The sequence below is a fragment of the Mirounga leonina genome, unplaced genomic scaffold (genome assembly GCF_011800145.1).
Source record: "Mirounga leonina isolate KUSES-001 unplaced genomic scaffold, KU_Mleo_1.0 Mir_165, whole genome shotgun sequence".
NCBI lineage: Eukaryota > Metazoa > Chordata > Mammalia > Carnivora > Phocidae > Mirounga > Mirounga leonina.
The window spans coordinates 77785481-77802955 of NW_023270415.1; the positions used below are offsets into that span (position 1 = coordinate 77785481).

A 17475-nucleotide genomic window follows, 5' to 3' on the forward strand; every position below is an offset into this window, starting at 1 on the left:
TCAGGCCATTGAGGGAGACACACTCGGACCCTTGTCAGGGCTCATCTCAACACTGAAGCCCTCCTAGGCTCCCTCCCCCCACTGCCCCTCGCTCTCCCCCACTGTCCCACTCCCTCCCCCCACATGCAGGAAAGCACTTCCTTTGTACATCTGCACTCTCTACTACATCTCTACCTCCTGAGGCCAGGAAATGTGACTAATTCACATTTCTATCCCCAACACCTAACATCGTATCTGGCATACTATAGGAGCTGCCCCAATGTTTGCTTTATTAAAAAGAATAATTGCCTGACCAAATGAACAAATGAGTCCCGAAGCATATCGGTTAAACAGTCTGACCGCTTTCATCAAGGATTTCTCTACCTTTGTTCTAGCATTTTGTCATTGGTGCATGTCTGATTCCCAAGAGATGAACTGGCTGGTAGGCAAAGTCCAACAGAGCCTCTGGTGATAAAAATAGGGTTGATTCTTCTCTAAATAAAACTCCTCCAGTGTTAATCTCAAGCTCTGGAAATCAATCACTCAGGTTTTCCAAGTTTCTCTGAATCAGAGCACTTGGGTAGCCAGGGTGGGGCATCTTCCCTGAGTAGAGCAGAGAGCTCAGAAAATAGAGGACAAACTGCTCATTCCTCCATAGATGAGGAAATGAGACACAGAGAAAGCAAAGCGAGCAAATTCCCAAGACCCAGCCCAACGGGCTCTGCTTCCTGGAATCCTTGTGTGCAAATGAAAGCCAAGCATATAAATCACTGCAGCCCAATGTGACTCCACAAACAGACCACAAACAGGGCCTCCTCTCTTTCCCAGGAGAAGCCTGATGGGGAAGGGGCTAGGAGTATACCTCCTGAGCCTCAGAAAGTCATTAACATTTATAGTCATTTCAATTCTGAAAACAATTTACTGAGGCCTTACTATGAACTGAATCCAGTGCTTTTTCCCTTAATCCGTAAGACAATCATATGAGGTCTTTCCTAGTATTATTCCATTTACAGACAAGGAAGTAAAGCTAGCATGAGTTAACGGACTTGTTCAAAGTCACAAGAGAAAACCGAATGCTAGACCCACGTTTATCTGACCACGCAGTCCATTCTGTAGTACTGGACTCTACTGGAATCCATTCGCTCACAGGCTTGTAGGAATCACAGAAATATTCTTAGGCTAGAACGACAGGAGGTGAAGAGCACGTCAGGGTAGCAAAGGTGTCAAAAATGTGAAGAAGAATTTAAGCCACATTAATAGGAGTAAAGACCTAAGAATAAAGGAGGTAAAAGCTGTTCTGTGCTCTAAAATGGAATAGAGCCAATCAATGGCGATAAAACTCAGTTCGTGGGGGTCTCAATTTAGAAAGGATGAGGTAAACCTGAGAGCAATGAGAGGAGAATGTCTGCATTTCTATAAAGGAACTAAAAAAAAAAAAAATCAAACCACCAATCAAAAAAAAAAAACACAGAGAAAGAGCCCTGATATTTAATTGGAGATGAAGAGATCATTTTATTGAAGAGTCTTGTTTATCTGATCTTAAAGGGTCATCCTGACAATTTTTCTAAGTGGTTACAAGGACTAAAATCCAGGGCAACTGAAGGAAGGCACACAAAAAGGACTTGTTTCCTAAATAAAGAAGAATTTCCTCATAGGCAGAACTGCCCAGGGACAGAATGGGATCTGATGGGAAGGAGTGAGCTCCCTGTCTCTAGGCAGGCATATGCTCGTGGGCCTTCGCAACGTACCAGGTGCAAGTGGAGGGTAGACTAGAGCAGGGTGATCTTGACTTTGGGGATGGGATAAGGCTTTGTCGGGGAGGGGGTTCTGTCCTGTGCACTGTAGAATGTTTCTTGGCATTCAGAGACTCTACCCATTACATGCAAGTAGGAGCATCCCCTGCGTAACAATCAAAAATATCTCCAGATGTGGCCCAAATGTCCCTGGGGGACAGAATCGCCCTACCCACAGTGAAAACCACTGGAGGAGATGGGTGTCAAGAGACCTTTTGAAATCCCCGATATTCTATACTGTGCTTCTCTGGTTGGTCTCCACCCTGGCCTATGTGATTCTAAAGAAGCCTCTGCCTGGGTCATGTTTCAAAGCCTAATGTGTATCCCCAGGATGTATCATCCTTAAACCCAATTTATGAAAATGAAAAAATATGTCATTATAAACTCTTCCCCAGCCTCTGGTTTCCTGTTCCTCTTAGCTAATCTTATATTCCATGAAGCCCCCTGCTCTGATTGTGATTAAGTGCTCTGTGTTATAGAGAGGAAGGGACACAGGGAAGCCTGGCCCCATGTGCATCTAGGAAGCCACAAAGAGGAAGAAGACATTGATTCAGCAGTCCACACACTTGAGATATTGTCTCTGTTAATCTTCATAACAGACTTATGAGGCCCCGATTGTATAATAATGTCCATTTTATAAATGAGGCTGCTGAGATGTAGGAATGTTCTGGGACTTGACCAACATCTCATGGTTGATGAGCACAGAGCCTGAGCTGCTGAATTTCATGCACTTTGGGCCCATCTCCGTTAACCACTGTTTTGACGGCAAGATGGTCTCATTTCCTGGGTCTACCATGACTATCATTCAGGCTGCCTGGTGGAACGGATGGAGAACTCCTAGGCTGAGGTGTAGGGTTCGTTGATGACTTAGAAATGTCTCCCATGGAGTAATAGATGAATGTCTCTGAAGGAAACAGGTCCAGGAAAAGAAGGCAGGTGGGTTAATGAGATGGGTGAATGATAGAAATCACAGATAGTTGAGGGGCATAAGAGACCAGAGGCAGGAGCTTCACTTCTGAGTTTCTAGATTAGGAAGAAAGCCAGCCTCCTGCAGGGGCTCTGCTAGAACAACAAACCATGGGGATGGTGTGAGGTGAATAAGATTTCCCAAGCATCCACCATCCCACGAAGGAGTAATCAGCAGGGATGAGGGAAGCATGTGGCCAGAGAGGCTTGGGTCCAGACAAGAATGAGGAATCTGTGATGTTGAGCCCAAACCCCACGGTAAGACCATGGATAGATACTCCTGACGCCCCAGACACTAGACATGACCATTTGCACATCAGCAGATGTCCATTCTCAAGGTGCAGACACATCAGGTCACCAACATCTCAGAGAATCCCATCTGCTTCAACTCCTCATGTTACGGAAACTCCCATAACAACCAGACCAATCTCAGGGATGAGCAAGTCCTTGAGAAAGGGGAAAAGGTTCCAATAGGGAGTCTTAACTTTGAAGGGATGAAGGGATTGGGGGACCGGAGGACTGTTCCGCCAGCATTAGACCATTGGCCACCCGGTTCTCCATTACCCACAGAAGAGCATGAAGTATCTGCTGAAGGGGTTGTAGACACCAGAAGAGCAGATTAATTTGTGGAGAGTGGTCAGAATAATTCTCTGAGAATCTGCTAACAGAACAGAGGAAAAAGGAGTGTCTCCTCCATAACTGTAAGCCTCACGGGAGGGATCTTCAAGTGAACTTGATCAAGTCCCTTAGAATTGAGAGAACATAGGTCCTTGTGCCTGACTCATCCTGCAGAAGTCCTCAGGAGAGAAGCTGAGGGTGGCTGCATCGGCCCAAGGAGGAGTGAGCAGGATTGCAGGGGGAGGGAGGCCCCACCAGTGAGGGAGCAAGTGCCTTTGTTCATTTCCCAAGGACCAGATGTGGGTTCTTTGAGAGGAATATGCCAAAAGAGCTTCCTGCAAGGAGTGGCTGAGCCAGCCACAGGAAGCACTGCTGTATCAAAGAACTGCAGGGTTGGTGGTGGAGGGTTGGGGGGGAGGGTGTGAGGAAGCTTGCCTAATTAATGGGTAGATCCCCAAGGAATGTATAGGGACACCCCAAGAACAAAGGACCCAGTGAATCAGCCTCCACTGCATGAAGCTGCTTGCAACTAAATCTGCCCTTCATGACCCCTGCCCCCCGCCCCGCAATCTCCTCCCTCCTTACCATGCCTGACCCTGCAAGGTCCACACACCCCAGTGGGGAAGGAGGCAGGAACAAATATGAAGCCGCCCACCGCCCCGCGCCTGCACAGGGAGCTTCCTGAGCTGAGCTAGCCTGGAGCTGGGGTTGGTGGGTGCAGGTGGGGATGGGGGCAAAGAAGATGTCATAAACTAGATGAGAGGTTGCAGTTTTGCTAATATCCCTGACTGGACTTACGAGCCCTGAAACAGGGGCTATCCTTTTCTGACCTGGTAGAACCTGCGGCTGACAGCTCGCCTGGAGGAGGAGAGGAGGCCCCAGAACAGGCTGAGAGGAAACAGTTATGGGAAAGAAGAGCAACTGTCTCCTGCTTGTTTAATCAACAGGTGACATAAATGGATTTTCAATTTTCAGAGTTGAAACATAATAGCGGGCATTTAGTACAAAGATGCAGAATCCCGGCCGCATCTCCTTGGATTCAGGAAGAGCCTTGAGACCTGCCGCTTCGTAGGGTCATTAATTTAAAGACCTAATGAAAATAATACTGCACTGAAAAAATGAAGGGAGGTGTCAGGGATGAGAAGGTGCCGGATAATGAAGGCAAGCAGGCAGGCTGTTTTCTGTGCACACAGCATGTGAGTGCCCTGCCTAAAGTGCATGCCGTCTGCAGTGACCACACGGACACGTCCAGCCCCGTGGCTCGGTGGGCTGTGGCAGTGGTGGACACTGCAGCTGCTCAGGAACCGGGCTTCTGAACGATGTTCTGAGGTTCACGGCCATGAGCTTCCCTGGGGGGCAGGGAAGGGTTGGAGGAAGGAAGTCACAGGACCACGATTCAGAGACGTCAGGGACACTCACTGCTCTTCACTGTCGGTAAAGTGCAGATCCACCTTGAGCTGAAAATCGACTTCACTTAGTGCTTCTTCCACCTGCGAGAGAAACACAGTGCGAGGGATTTAGGGGTCAATCTGGCCCAAATAAAAAGTGTGGCTGGTCTATTTCTCAAAGTTTAGGAAAAGCATCTTGCCACAAGGCTAATGTCCTTTATTCGTGAAGTGGAATTCCCATGCACGTTCCATGGAATTCCAGTTGAAGGTGAGATCTGTGGGTATTACCAGGAAAACAGAAGGAAGGGATTTATGTAGTCAAACATGGGGGAAAAGCCAATGTGCAAAAAAAAAAAAAAATGTTAATAAGGTTGCTATATCGCAGGACTTTTGAGAACCACATTTTCCCCAACAGATGTGATCTGGAATCCTTTTAGGCAGGAGGGAAGTGTTCCGTGACACCTCTCTGGGAAGGGGGGAGCTGTGAACTTGACCACAGGAAACCCCACTTGGCTAGTGATGGGATGATGCTGGAGGTGACATGGTCTCTACCCTCAGGCACGCCCGCCTGGTGGGCACCACTCTCCGGGTGTCCAGAGGAGGCTGCGGACGCTCAGGGAAGTGAAGTCACTCCCCAAGGTGGCTCAGCTTCCTAAGAAAGCAGATCTTCCATTTTTGTCTTGAGGTCCGTTACATTCAACCATTTACACTTCAAGACACTTTGGCATTTCCTGTCCTTTCCATAGCTGCTTTCATTCGTAACTTTCCTGTTTTTATCAATTCGCAAAGGATTCTATTTGTTTCACCTGCCAGCTTCCCACATATATCTAAAAGATGGCACCCCCTGTTGTTCTTTTCCCACACTGAACCCCATCCCCCCACCTCCAGGAAGGTTGCTTGCAGAATACCAGATCCCACTGCCTCCCCTGCTCAGTGGAGAAGCCCAGGGAAGCACTAAGCTCCTGGGCCAGGACTCGGGCTCCTCTCCATGCCCAGGTTGGCCAGAGCCCTTCTCCCCTGCAACCCACAAAACCCTGGTTTCTAATTTCTGTCTCAGCATTCAATGCTTCCTATTATAATTGTTTCAGGTTCCTAACCTAGAAGCCAGTGAGCCAAATTGTTATCTGCAGACACATTTTGTTCAGCCCACGCAAAGCTGCAAGTTGCAACTCACAAACCCCAAACGTTCAAAATTCAGGCAACTTCACATTTCTATTGCAAGTTTCCAGCTTCTATTAAAAAAAAAAATCCCCGGATCTGGCAACACAGGGCTGCCATCTAGAAGCTTTGTTTGGATCAGGGTCCCCGCATTCACTGACATTCGCCATTTGGCCTGTGGCTAAACCCCCCTGGCCATTTTCTTGCCCACAGTACTGTGCCCACAGTAATCAGTCACCATTAAGGGAGAGAGTAGTCTTAATTCATTCTGGATCTCCAGCTCCCACAATAGAGCCTGCCACATAGAAAGTATTCATGTATCCTGAGGAATAAATAAAGCTCTTCGCCACCCCCACTCCTTTTGGGTTTTGTTTCTTTGCAAAATGTCCTCATCCCACAGGGGTGGAAATCTCTTACCCAGAGGCATCTCTGGAAACACGTTCCTGGTTAAGCATAACTCAGGCAGAGACATATGGATGGAATTTATCTTTAGGTCCCCAGGGTTTTAAAATTTGTTCGAAAAAGAAAAAAGCATTTAAAAGTTAACATTCTGCTGGATCCAAGTGCTATGAATAACTTCCACTTCTAGCTTTGTTTTGCATAATCACAAACCTTGCTTCGTACACACAACCCAAGCAACGGAGCCTCCTGCTACCCGTTCCTAGGAAGTGAGATTGGCAAAGCAAGCCCGCCTAACCACCTCCTGAGCATGCTGGCTAGCAAAAATTCACTGTACGCTCCAGTTTTAAACTTGCCGCAATTCCTTTGGAACCAGGAGAGGAATCCTGGGCCAGGATGAGCTGTGGCTAGATTGAGCCTGGCTATGACTTTAGTGATGTCTCAATAATTTAATTCCAAGAGGCTCCAGAATGAAGTCACTGGCTTCTTTAACCACTGATTTCACCGTTGGCTGTTGGCTGCCTTCCCCGCCCTCCAGACACACACACACACACACACACACACTCTCGTACATGGGCATGTGCAGAAGGGTACACACACATGCACACATTTGCACGTGCATGCGTGCATACACACTTGTACGCATGCTCTTCCACTGCTCTGTCCTACTTGGTTAAAGACATCACCTCCCTTTCAGAGTCGACGTTTAACACCAGGAAGCCATGTAGTGTTGCCATGGATGTAGTAACAGTAACTAGATTTGCAGAGGAGCTCCTGGGTAGCAGTCCACTGCTCATTCTATCTTATTCTGTGTGGAGAAGACTGTGAATTCAGAAATACTGTCCCCATTCACAAATAAGGACATTGAGGCTCAGTGTAGCAGCACGTTCCCAATTCAACTTTCCCAAGGTCAACTTGTGAGTGAATCCCACAGCCTAGATTCAGTCAAGGGTTCGTCTGCTGCTTTGGCCTTTTTGCGTGTTGGGTTGTGCATTCTCTCCCTGGTTGGTTTCGGCACCCCTCATAATGGTGACTCTCACTTCTTCCCCTCCATTCTTAGATTCTCTCCTGAGCTACATCACAGCCGGGTAGGAAAGGTAACATTGGAAAACAATCTACATGGGTGCCATTCTTGGCTCTACCCTGGGCCAATCAACCTCTCTAACTTGGTTTTCTCATCTGGAAGACGAGAGTAAAATATTACCCTTATTCCTTAGACAGCACTACTATTGTGTGACTAAGAAAATACACATAAAGGGCTGAACACAGTGTATGAACAAAGACCATTCTCAACAAATATTAGTTATTGTTGTTATTTCTAAATTCCCGTGGGCCTGCTCCCCGCGCCCCCCCAGGACCCTCCATGCACTGACTCCACATGGTGGGCCTGCATACTGTTCGTAAACACAGGTGTCCTGGGTCAGACTGCCTGGGTTCAAATCTCAGCTCTACCACTTCCTAGCAGCATGACTTTGCACAAATTACTTACTTTCTCCACATCTCTGTATCCTCATCTGTAATACACATCACAGTACTGGAGTGATGATTCGATGAGATCTCACAAGAAAAGCACTCAGCACAATGCCTGCCACACAACACACACCTAATAAACACAAGGTGCTATTCATGTTAAGATCATGTGGGTGTTATCATAACTCAACCTGAATTCCTATCACTCCCCCAAAAGAAATGTGTCTTCTCCTAACTACCCTGGGCTGTCAATGGACCCCAAGCCCATTTCATGGCCAAACCATATAGTCAACTCCCACTGAACTTTCTTGAGTACAGGACGTGCTGCATCCCCTATGCTTAACCTGAGCCCAGGTCTATGGGCTGTGCTCGGCTGAAACACAGCTCACTCTTTCCACCCATCCCCACTGCCGTTGCCTCTGCCATGGTGCTCACCAGCACTCACATGGACCAGAGCAGTCCCTCCATGCTCTGGAGCTTTGGGCCCCACTTTCCATATTTCTGCCAGATGGACCTTTCCAAATCCCAGCTCCCCTCCTCCTGACTCCCGAGGGCACCTCCTTCTTTCCAAATAGGTAAGCATGTGGTGTTTAGCAGGGCATGCCCAGGGCCGCGTGTTGAGTCTTAACTCTCCTGTCCAGCACCCACCCCACCCCCCCGTGCTGCCTCTGCCCCATTGCAAGTGAAGCTTTCTTCCCCAGATCTGCCATCTATGTCACTGCTTTTCCCTGCCCTCAATACGCTACCCTTGCTCTTGAAAGCTCATCACAGCCTCCTGTGGAAATTCCATGCATTCTGTAAAATCTCGAAACTCTGAATCAACTCCCTCTGCCTGGCTCACTAGGTCTGGGATGGGCTCAAGAATCCGCATTTTTTAGTCACCATACTGTACATCATTAGTTTTTGATGTAATGTTCCATGATTCATTATTTGTGTATAACCCCCAGTGCTCATTACAACACGTGCCCTCCTTAATCACCGGGCTAACCTATCCCCCCCCCCCCGTCCCCTCTGAAACTCTCAGTTTATTTCCCAGAGTCCATAGTCTCTCATGGTTCGTCTCCCCCTCTGACTTCCCCCCCTTCAGTTTTCTCTTCCTTCCCCTAATGTCCTCTGTGCTATACCTTATGTTCCACATATGAGTGAAATCAAATGATAATTGTCTTTCTCTGCTTCACTTATTTCACTTAGCATAATCTCCTCCAGTCCCATCCATGTTGATGTAAAAGTTGGGTATTCATCCTTTTGATGGCTGAGTAATATTCCATTGTATATATGGACCACATCTTCTTTACCCACTCATCTATTGATGGACATCTCAACTCCTTCCACAGTTTGGCTATTGCAGACATTGCTGCTATGAACATTGGGGTGCATATGGCCCTTCTTTTCACTACATCTGTGTCTTTGGGGTAAATACCCAGAAGTGCGATTGCTGTACTGTATGGTGACTAATATAATAAAAAAACAATCTCCATTTCAAATAAAGCAGATACATATCAGTATTAAGAAAGCAATGAGCTCAACCTAATGTTGGAGATCTTACACTGAGCTTCACTCCCTAGTAAGTTATTACCACAGAAGGATCACTACACGGAAGACTTAATAAAGGGCCACATATGAACCCTGGGTTTGGTTATTAATGTACTGAATTATGTTTTTATTGTAATTCTTTCTTCTTTACTCTTCTATGCTTAAGGGATCTGCTCATATAAATGACTGCAGGATAAATAAAGCTGACAAACACACACACACACACACACACGAATCTGCATTTTGAACAAGTATGCCAGGGTTCTGTGGTGTGGATACAACAAAGAATCACATTTTGAGAAATACTTTCCTTTTTGAAGCCTATAAAAATGCAACCTTGTTGATAAAGACTTTTTGATGTAATCTACTCCTCTTCCTCCTCAGGGCACTAAGCATCTTGCTGTTAAGAACTGTCATCTTTTCCGAGGCTGCTGGGAAGCTCAGTGCTAAATGTGTCGGCTGCCATTGGCAACATCCAACACTGTGTTTGTGCATTTTGGTCTATGACATTCATCCCAGGCTTCCAGGCTTTTCCGCCCCCTTTTTGTGTTTTCCCTGTACTCTGGCTAACTCTATTGTTGTTGTTTTTTCCTTTTACTATTCTATGCATTTTGTCAGCCTTCCCAAATCCTCTGATTGATTACACAGAGTGTATGTAAATAAAACAGTCATCCTACTTTCACACTCACTCTTCGCAACCATCATGAGAACAGCCCATCTTATGCCTTGAGCTGCGATGGCTTTGTGGTCATGTCTTGCTGACCCATGCCCTCATAGTGCGGACACAATCCTCATGTCTGCATTTCCCGTAGCATGTGCACCAGTATGCTTGACATGTAGCCATCATGTAAGGGTCTGTTGTTCACAATGACGGGCTGTGTGCACGCGGGAACATGAACTCTGGCCAAGCGGCTATAGGCAGTGTTTTGGTTGTCAAACACAGACAGATGTGCACGGAAAAAGAGCCAATGCGTCCATTCTCGATATACAATGTTTATGAACATATCTAACTAACTTTAATTGTCACTGACTTGGGTATAATGATTAACTGTAGCATTGTTTGCTGCTGTCTGGATTACCCCAGCACTGCAGCAAATTATTGGCTTGTAGAGATGAGTGACTAGGTAGAGGGAGGAAGCAATATGTATTGTCACAAGGACTCCCTGTTCAACCTCAAAACCGAGGCTTGTTACAACCTCACATGAGCTGAACTTGGGTGTTGGGAAAGGGCTACAGACTGCTGGGGCGGGAGCACGTGGTAAATTCAGATGAAAGATGACCAAGACACCTGAGCAATGTCCAAACCCAGCCTCCTAACACAGCTGCTGCCCGGAAGGGCTCTGAGATCAACATGCCAAAGGATGATGGTCCATGAGAGGTAAACTGATGTTCTCTTGCCATAATCTGGATGAGCCAAGTGTGAGCGCACAGCCTAATTTGGAATTCCTTAACACTCAAAATAACCTCAGCGCTCTCTTCCTAAACTGGGCCCAAGAAGGAAGCAGATGATAAGCACTCAAAATGAAGAATGTGTGCAGTTCAGGAAAGGGATGATTCACAAGAGTGTGGGGAGGGTTTATGGAAAGCCACAGATGCCATGCATCAGGGCTGGTCACCGCAGGACGTACAGGCCACCCTGGACCAGGAAACAAAGGCCGAGGGAATGGTTATCAGAACTGGAGAGAAAGCTACATGGAGTGAGCCCCCTGACCTGAGCTGAGACCGTGGCTAAATGTTTAACAAGTGGCTCTCAGAAGGAAAATTAAAAACTCTGATTTGCAGCATTGCCGATTTCTCTGGTGCAAATATTTCCACCACAACTGATTTCCAGCTACCCATGTGACATTGCTGAATGGGGAGGTGGAAAGAGACGTGTCCCTCTGGCTCTCACAAGCCAGGCCCCGGCACACTGGACAAGTAGCCCTCCCCGACCCAGCATGGAAGAAGCCTGGGGAGTGAATAGTCTGGCTCCACTCTCCTCCTTTCCTCCAATCACCGCTAGGCCTCTCACAAGCTGAACCCAAACAGAAACCAGAAGGTAAGGATACTACTGAGCAATGCCTGCAATCAGCAACGGGGTCCAAAGCAGGTGGGGAAGGTAGAGAGGGGGGCGATGAGCCAGCCATCCGGAGACAGCAGGCACAGCTCAGAGCAGCTGTTTGGGTCTCTTCGATTTCAATTACAGATAAAGTGTTCATGGTCACTGTGATGGCCCAAGGAAGACGGGGCTCAGGGCAACTGGAGGCTAACAGGGCACACTGGGGATATTCATTTCTGTTTGGAAAGAAAGGGGTTACAAAGCCCCTGGAAGGAGGGATTCCAAATTCAGTTGGTTCATTCGCCAACTGAGTCATCTGCTCACCCTAGCTGGGGGTCTCCGACGGCGTTTACTATGGCAGACACTGGTGTTAAAGACAGACAGGGGAGACTCCAGCCCTGAGAAGCTCACAGACTGGGTGGGGGTGAGGGGCAAAATCCAAGATAAACATCATGCCCTTCCACCTTTCTGACCAAATCAATAGCTCCCTATCACCCAAGAATAATCTCCGCCTTCCCTCCCGGGGCTCGCAACACAAGTCTGGCCCCACCCACCTCTCCAGCTTCACCTCCTGCTCCTTCCCTCCACTCACTCAATGTGCAAGTCACCTTGGCTTTATCGTTTTTGCTGGGACACATCAACCTCATTCCCATCTCAGGGCCTTTGTCCTTGCTATGCCCTCCCCGACGATGCCGTCTCCCTGAGCTCCTGGCATGCCTGGCTCCTTGGCATTGGGGTCTCAGCTCAATGTTGACTTCTCAGGGAGGCCTCCCCTGCCTGTCCCTTGTCCTCCAGGGAATAAGCTCCATCTGGTGAAAAGGTTGTGTAGGAGCTGAGCTCTGGGCATTCGTGAAGCAGCCGAGGTCTTGCCGAGTGGGCCTGCCATGCGTTCTCTTCCATGTCGGGTCCAGGTAGCCTCACAGGACCTCCAACAGGGGTACCAGCTCCCACTCTTGTGCCCTTGTGGGTGCATCTTATAGACGAGTAAGCTGAGCATTAGCAGTGCAAGGCTCAGGGGTGGGATGTACAGGATTTATTTATTTGGCTTCACTGTAATGTACTGATCTAATGGTAAAATACAAGCCCCAAGACACCAGGGATATTTTCTTGTTCTATCTTTAGCCCATAGTAGGTGCTAGTCAGTACTCTATAAATCTCTGATGGATGGACGGGTTGATGAACGAAGAATGAGTTCTTCACCTCCAGCCACACAGTGGAACCTGGTTACCACCTAGACTGTGAAAGACGTGGACGGAAAGCCATGAGGCACGAGAAGGGGAAGAAGTCACCTGGCCAGCAGGAGCTGTTCCACACACACTCAGGGAATGGGAGTGGGGGACATGCTTCTAATCTGACTTTCCTAAAATGGGAATACACTTCCACATCATTGAAGGTATTCTAGCAGGAAATGAGCAGCCGGGCTGTGGCAATGGGGATCGGAGGTGGGACTGGGCAAGTGGGAGCAAGGGCTTAGACTTCAGGTATTCCTTTGAAATGTGTTCATCTGAGGAAAAGAGAATTTTTGATCAAGTTTCCAACAAATGGAATGAGATCCCCAAGGTTTATGGGCTTTTCCTCATGCATGGGGTGCCATTTCTATTTCTCTTCATCTGAAGGACTCTTAGTTCGTGCGTCTCAAAGCCAGCTCCTTGGTGGAACCATCGATGGCCCCCACAGAGCTCATCTCTCCATCCTTGGGGTCCTTTGTTTATTTGTAAATGCAGCCAGCATCATGCATGTCACCCACCAGGGTGGTGCTTTCTATACCTGTGTTCCTACTGAATTCCCACTCCCTCGAGGGTAGAGTTCCTACCACCTTCTGCAGCTTTGTCCCCCATCCAAGGGCCCAACACAGAGCCCTGCACAAAGCAAATACCCATTAGGTGTCTGCTGACTGACTGCTTGATGGAGCCCCAGAACTGATGAGCAAACGGGCACATGAAGAAGGAATAAAAGCATCAGTCAGGTAGCTAATGGAAACTGCTCGGAACACGGCAGGAGGAAGCAAATGAATGAAAGAATAAGTACAAAAAAGAATAAATAAGTAAGTGCGTGGGTTCTCTAAAGTCATGAATCCCTGCCGGGCTTTAGAGCAAATCTCTGGCTTCTCCTTCACTTACCATTTACCCAGCAACAGATACAAAAGTACTTGTGGCTGGTAGCAGATTGCATAACTTACCCTTTCTCCATCTAAGAGCAAATGAGCCCGGAAGATGACGGCGTCATTTATGGGGACCTCTTCGTTCCTGTATAAGATCTGAAAGACCCGGCTGTGCACGGCGTTCTCATGGGCGCAGGCTGAGTGCAGGTTGCTGCTGTCTGCAAAACAAGAACCAGGAGGAGCCCATGAACTCCAGGCCTGCCCTGTCCCTGCAGCCTCCTCTGCTGTCAGTCCAGCTCAAGGAAGGTCACAGCCCCCAAATGCACTGTGGTGTCCAAAGATTAAAACCATAGAAGAATGGCATCCCGTCCTATAAAGACTGCTGTTGAGGGAACGGGGCTGGCATCTTGGAAGAACCTTATGGATCCCTTACACACCACATGATCTGACCTTGTCATGTAGTGCTCCTCGGCTAGAAATTGGTGTCTGCTAAATTGCTCAACTGCTCACATGTGCCCTCCTCTGTGAGCCCTTCCGTAATCCTCCTCTCCTGAAATCAGGAGGGAAGAGAACAGAGAGATAAGGACAGAAACTTCTTTTCCTTCTCCAAGGACTTCTTAGTGCCCATAGAATCTCTCTCCTGAAAATGTCATTCACATAACATGTATGATGCGGAAAACACCCTGTCTTAAGTTTTAGATTAAGTGAATTCTAATGGCATTAGACATCAAGTTTTCAAAGGAACTTGTTCGACTCAGTGTCTTCCAAAGCATTCTAAATACACCCTAATCCCTAAACTTTGTCTGCAAGTTCAGTTCAACTTCAGGAAGACACATCTATCTGATGATGACGAGAGACTTGACTGCATCCGCTGACCAGAGTTATGGAAAGCAAACAGGTGAATTTCTCAGAACCACTTAACACATGAACTGCACCCTAAGGAAAATATAAAAACATTCTCAAATAAATAAGGCTAATATTTCTCTAATATAAGGCAATGATTACCTATTCATAAAATGACCAGCCATGTGGTACTTTACAGCTTCCAATATGCTTTCATGTATGTTACTTTTCCTTAATCTTTCCAGGAAATTGCTAAGGAAGATTTTACTACAGATGAAGAGAGCACAGCTCAAAGGAAAACAGGCAGGAGTCTTGGTATTTGTTATGTGATGAGGCATCGTGTGGCTTCATCATCACATCTATCTATTTAACAACCAAGAAGTCTCAGGTGATTGACTAAAATGCATCCATCTCCTAGCAAAATGTAGGTCCTCTATAAATCACTACAGAAAGAATGAAATAGCATGTTTGCAAAGAAAGCCCAGAAAATAACAGGAAAAAACCAGTGCAACCAGCAAAGAAAAACAGCTCAAGTGCAGTGTGCATTGTCCTCGGATAGCTTGAAGAATCCCAGGGAAACAGGAAGAAAGGGTCACTCTCAGTGCCCAATGCAGAGTGATGTGCAAGCCAACACCTGCCTTGTAGCTTCAGCAGACGGAAGAAAAACATGTAAAATCCCAGGTGATTACCAAGGCTGCTCAGATGTGCCTGCTCTAATTTGCACTTTGTCATGAAGGAAACAGAACTGCCAGGCTAATGCAGACCTATTTAGATCCGCTGGATTCAAAGTGATGTGGCCTTTAAATAGAAGTGATCCTTGTGTGCAAATGCCTCTCTGTTTTTATTTGCTGCACCAGCCCTCTCTCTATCACTGTCAAGGCCTAGTTGTTCTATCAGCCAGCCCAACACCATGGCAAAGGATGGATGGGATAAAGACTCTGAAGGTCAGAGCAGCACTGAGCCATCTAGTACCAGGAGGGACAACCAGCAAAACAGTTCAATCACCGGCCTTTTTGGGCAAGTGACATCACCCCTTATAACCAAAGCTTTCCACGTGAAAAATGGGCATATCCACCCTGACCTCCTGAGATCTGTATAGACATAAGGAGCATAAAATAAATCAAGATCCTAAGACCAGGCACATACTGGGTGTGCAATATGCAGTAGGATGACTCTAATTATGCTTAGAAAAAAGTCTGAGCGTTTTCTGTTGAATACAGTTCCACTGGCCACATTTTTTTTAAAGATTTTTAAAATTTATTTGAGAGAGAGAGAGAGCATGCATGTGAGCAGGGGGAGGGTCAGAGAAAGAGAGAGAATTTCGAGCGGACTCCCCACTGACCACAGAGACTGACCTGGGGTTTGATCTCATGACCCCAAGATCATGACCTGAGCTAACATCAAGAGTCAGACGCTTAACCAACTGAGCCACCCAGGCATTGCCCACTGGCCACATTTCTATGGCAGATTAAACTCCTCTGACTTTGAGAAGATTGACAAACTAGACCATAGGACTCAATGATATTTACAGATCACCAAATCCCAAAATGCCCCCATTAGGCCCAGGATGAAGCATTTCTTATGCCCTATGGGACTTCCTGTGTCATTTTCTTATCACTATTAAGTAGGGCATAAAACAGGTGTCTTCTTACAAGGGAAGGCTCGCTGATCACGGCCACCGTCTGGGACTGTGGGCATCACTGAGACAGTGCCTGTCTCCTTCATTCCCACTGGGGTTCTTGCCTCAACAATGACAACGCACACTCTGATACCTTGCCCATTATCTTGGCTCCCTCTTCCTGACATTCTGCAGGAAATGTGACTTTCTTCTCCTTGGCAAGGCCTCTTCCTGTAATTTCTGGTACCGGCTCTCCAGCTCATTTTATGGAGCCCTCCTTGGCAAAGAGAAGGCGCTTATTCCAGCTCACCCTCCTTGTATGCACCAGGCACTGGGCACCCAGAGTTGGGGAATGTGCATGCTCTCTCCACCCTTAAAGACCTTGGGGATATTCGGGATGCTGCCCTTACTTAGCTGTGGGGTAAAGAGCCACATCTCTCTTTAGAATGCTTTTACTTGTTTGGTAACCGGATTTCTACTCAAGTGGTCCAAGGAGAAGGTGTAGACTAGAGTCTCCCCAAATATCTGTCTGCTTCCATGTGTGCCAGGGTTGTACCATGCATAAGTATCTGGAAGGACAGCTGGAACTTTAAGGGCAAACGAAGTAGTGGAAAGAAGGTAGGAGAAGGAAGAAAAAGGAATGGAAAAGAAAAGGAGAGGCGAGGAGCAGGGGAAAGAGAATAGGGCAGAGGCAGAGGGACTCCTCCATGGCTCCCACCAATCAAGAAGTGAGTTTCGAACAGCTTAATCTGGAATTTCAGGCCAGAAGGCAAGAGTAAAAAAAATTTTTAGGTTCTGCTGAGTTCCCTCCCCCTGCCCCCCACCCTGCCCACAAATGAGTGATATCAACAATCTGCGTATGTACGTTATCTCTAAATGTCTACAACCTGGAGGATGACCTTCCCTCCGCGGGGAGACCCCACCAGCCCCAGGGGCCTCTGTGAGTGTAGATCACAGAGTGTAGGTGCTGTTCATCTGACATGGACCCTCTGCCCCAGAGTACAAGCCTGCAGTACTCTCGTGGGCATTTACTTGTGGAATGAATCCCACTCCAATTCCAAGAACATGGCCTTGGCTCTGCTTGCACATAGGAGCTCCCCGGATGATCAGGTTTGTACTCAACAGTCAAAACTCTGGGAGACTCCTTCCAACCCTCCAGGCCTGGAGACAGCTGGGTGAGATGTGGACTCTTGACCAAAGAAGATGCTGAGAAGCGATCACTGAATTTCTTCAAATGGAGCCCGTATTCCGATGTGAGAATCCTCCAACATGTCCGAGCTCATAGAAGTGGAAAAGCCAAGTTAGATTAAGAGCAACTCAAGGTCAGGACCTTGGCTTTCTTATCATTTAACACGGGACTTCCTTTCTCGCTCTCTCGCTCTTTCTCTCTCTCGCTTGCTCTCTCTTGCTCGGTCTCTAATAAATAAATAAAATCTTTTAAAAAGGGGTGGGAGGGCGCCTGGGTGGCTCCGTAGGTTAAGCATCTACCTTTGGTTCAGGTCATGATCCCAGGGTGCACTGTTTCTCTAGAGAATGACCAGAGTGACTTCCCATATCACTTAAGTGTTTTC

At 47.3% G+C, this 17475-nt stretch overlaps 1 protein-coding gene across 1 annotated transcript in view; it reads right to left on the reverse strand.

Annotated features, from left to right (window-relative positions):
* The window catches only part of FAM135B (family with sequence similarity 135 member B), a 173125-nt gene that overhangs the window by 81700 nt on the left and 73950 nt on the right, over nt 1-17475 (reverse strand). Inside the window, exons 3-4 of the mRNA XM_035011112.1 lie at nt 13522-13661; nt 4776-4846 (exon numbers count right to left, since the gene is read on the reverse strand). Coding sequence (XP_034867003.1) covers nt 4776-4846; nt 13522-13661 — 211 coding nt within the window. The remainder of the gene's footprint in view (nt 1-4775; nt 4847-13521; nt 13662-17475) is intronic.